The 3,343-nt window shown below is 50.4% G+C and overlaps 1 protein-coding gene across 1 annotated transcript in view; it reads left to right on the top strand.

Annotated features, from left to right (window-relative positions):
* Window positions 1-1,470: 1,470 nt before the first annotated feature.
* LOC106002080 (uncharacterized protein FLJ43738-like) overlaps window positions 1,471-3,343 on the top strand; it is a gene marked incomplete at both ends in the record, with an annotated part of 7,760 nt that continues 5,887 nt past the window's right edge. Inside the window, one exon of the mRNA XM_013037004.1 lies at window positions 1,471-2,375. Within this exon, the coding sequence (XP_012892458.1) occupies window positions 1,471-2,375 (905 nt within the window). The remainder of the gene's footprint in view (window positions 2,376-3,343) is intronic.

The following is a 3,343-nucleotide window of genomic DNA, read 5'->3' as shown; positions in this document are numbered from 1 at the left end:
CTGTAGCTCAAGTGGTAGAGCGCTCGCCTTGAGCTGAAGAGCTGAGGGACAAGCGCCCAGGCCCAGAGTTCAAGCCCCACAACCGCCAAAAAAAAAAAAAAAAATTCTGTTGCGGGCTGGAAAGTTGGCTCAGTGGTAGAGTGCTTGCCTCGCATACATGAGGCCCTGGGTTCGATTCCTCAATACTACATAAGCAGAAAAAGCCGGAAGTGGCTCAAGTGGTAGAGCGCTCGCCTTGAGCTGAAGAGCTGAGGGACTGCGCCCAGCTCAGAGTTCAGGCCCCATGACTGGACCCCCAAAAAAATTTCTGTTGCATTCTGTCCTCTTGCCTGAAGTATACATGCGAGTGGTTTCCATATTTCTTCACCTTCCATGACTCCATGAACATTACTGTACATAGTTCCATATGTACTTTGCAAGAGCACCCCCCTGATGATGGCTTTCCTTTATAAACATGCATTGAGTCACCCGGAGACCCTGACTGCAGACTTGTGTGCTCCGCGATTGATTACAAAGTCTTTGCCCCAAGCTTGAAGCATGCATACCTTTCCACCTTCTGCCTCTGCTTCCTCCTGTTCTCCACACTCTCTGTAACCCCAACCTCCTTGCACGCCTCCTTTGTTCCCTGTGACTGCTTTCAGCTTGGATACCTATGCCAGGCTAAAGGAGGCTCCTGCCAACTTCCAGATGCATGTCAGGAAAACAGCAGATAAACTTTTGTAGACATGAGGCCTGCCGGCCTGCCTGCCTTCCTTCTTTTCCTTCTTTCTTCTTTCTGCTTTCTTTCTTTCTCTCTCCCTCCCTCCCTCCCTCCCTCCCTCCCTTCCTTCCTTCCTTCCTGTCTGTCTGTCTGTCTGTCGTGTGACCTTGGCGCTGTCCCTCAGCTCTTCAGCTTAAGGCTAACACTCTACACTGGAGCCACAGTGCCACTCCTAGCTTTTTCTGCTTATGTGGTACTGAGGAAATGAACCCAGGGCTTCATTCATGCGAGGCAAGCACTCTACCACTGAGCCACCTTCCCAGCCTGATATTAGATTTTTCTTTTGTGAAGCTGGTAATGGAACTCAGGGTATCCAGCATGCTGGGAAAGTGTTCTGCTTATTCACACACCAGTGGAATTATCTTTTCAAAAATCTGCTGATCTCCACCTTTTTTCATACTTAGCCTTAGTACAGGAACCAGAAACACAGAATCAAAGACACATGACCTGTGCTTTTGGATCTTGCAGTGTGGATGAAAAATGATTCTGCGTGCCCACCACCAAGTCAGTCTTGTCTTGTGCCAGCTGCCATCTTGAGTATGTTCATGTGTGTTGTGTGTGGGCCTGCACTGGCCTCACAGAGCGGGCTTCATGTTAGGCATCTTGTGGGGAGGAAACTCAGGCTCTGGGGCTGCGGGTAGCAGGTGGGGTGTGCCCAGGCTGTGCACTTCCCTCCTGAGGGCCTGCCGTTGTCACCTGCTGTCTTACAGAGGCTGTGTGCACCCGTGTACTGCAGTTATCAATTCTACAAGACGCCAGTTCACAAGACAAAGGGGGAGCCACACGGGACCCATGTATACTTCCAGGACATCAATGTCATCTTCCTTGGAGCCATCCATCCCAGTGACCTGAGGGAGTACTTGGAGGGCCCCCCGATGGTGGTGGAAGTTCATGACCGGGACCGGAAGTCAGAAGAGTATTCTCACAAGCTCACCCCCTTTAGAGAGAGTACTCTGGATCCATACATCAACCTCCAGACCCTCATCTCTTCCAAAGAGACAGAGAACAATCCCTTTAAGTCCCAGAACAAGACATGGGACCCTTACGGGGTTGCCCAGGTCAGCTTTGCTGACCTGCTCCTTGGCCACAAGTACCTGAACCTGGTTGTCCCCATCCACAATTGTGAGCCCAAGGGCGCAAGCCACAGCTGGGCCCTCAGGAGCAGGAAGGCTGTGGGGTCCCAAGTTCCCACCGATATCCTCCAGCTCAGCCCGATGCCCATGGGCAACTACCTGGAGGCTGATTCACTGCTCAAACTGCGAGTGGACGTGGCAGTGCCCTTGAACGTTGGGGTACAAGCCCCCAGTGCAGACCTCACAGCCACCCGGTTTGGTCGCATTGTTTTTGTGTTCGACTCCAAGAAGGTGTTCCTTCTGCAGAGCTTGCTGCAGGACATCACTGCCATCAATGCCAAGGCCCTGGAGCTGGATACATACCCAGCCAAGAATATCCAGCAGATCCTGTCTGCCTTCAAGATGCGGGTGAAGATCCAGGACCAACTGGATATGGATCTGCTCACCGGCTTCCACCTGCTGGATGGGAAGATCCACCTCCTCATCCTGGAAGGCTTGGCAGACCAAGGCTTGAAGCAACTGTGGGAGAAACATCAGAGTAGGTGAGTGACTCCCTCCATATCTCAGATGGGAAACAGTGTTCTGGTCGTAAAGAGCAGAACAGCCTTTGAAAGCCAAGGTTAGGGTTAGTGTCTTACTCTGAGAAAGAGATTCTGTTCCCCTCAAGAGTTTATTGTCAGCTGCCTGTCAGGGCTCAGGAATGGGAGTTGATAACCAGAATTTTTGCCTATTGTTGAGGTAAAGAATTGAATGGGGTACATAAGATCTGGTGATTCAGAGAATGAATCTTGCCTCAGACTTCTGAGCAAGGGCTATCTTGGAAGCCAGGGCAGAATGCTCTGTATTAGTTTTCAGTTCATCCCAAGAAATACTAATGTAACCATTTTGAGCCCAGTGAGGATGTTCAGGAATAGGAGCTGCTTGTCTCTGGATCCTCAGGGGTACTGGCATGGATCCTCGGAGGACATCGTAGAGATAAAGCGTCAGGTTCTGTGCCAGAGCAGCTCTCATGAGTCTCGCCTTCTTGAGTTTCAGTGGTGTGATAACTCTTCTTCTGTGACAATCTGGAAGCATCCACATCTGAGTAAATAAGGCTCCCCTCTAGTGGGAAGAACCTTCTTTGGCCCACAGAGCTCACATGTGCTGGCAGCGAGGAATCCAGAAGTATGTTTGCCCAAGAGGCTGGTCAGCACTGGGCAAACTTGCCCTGACCCGCTGACAAGCCACAAGGCACCAGAAGGAATCTGGCCTACATCTGGGCCTGTGCTTAGGACACACAAAAACTTGTAATGTCATAATACATGACAGTCATAAGTATTCAGAAATAGAAACAACCTAAAGTTCATCAAAGGATTAGCAATGTGTGGTATGCTTATAAGATAGATATTATTCAGTCAGAAAAATTCAAGTACTGGGGCTGGGAAGGTGGCTCAGTGGTAGAGCGCTTGCCTTGCATGCCTGAGGCCCTGGGTTCGATTCCTCAGCACCACATAAGCAAAAAGAAAAAAGC

This window comes from Dipodomys ordii, unplaced genomic scaffold (genome assembly GCF_000151885.1).
Source record: "Dipodomys ordii isolate 6190 unplaced genomic scaffold, Dord_2.0 Scaffold2916, whole genome shotgun sequence".
NCBI classification, from domain to species: domain Eukaryota; kingdom Metazoa; phylum Chordata; class Mammalia; order Rodentia; family Heteromyidae; genus Dipodomys; species Dipodomys ordii.
Note: the sequence above shows the minus strand (reverse complement) of the source record. Positions and strands in the feature narration are given on the sequence as shown.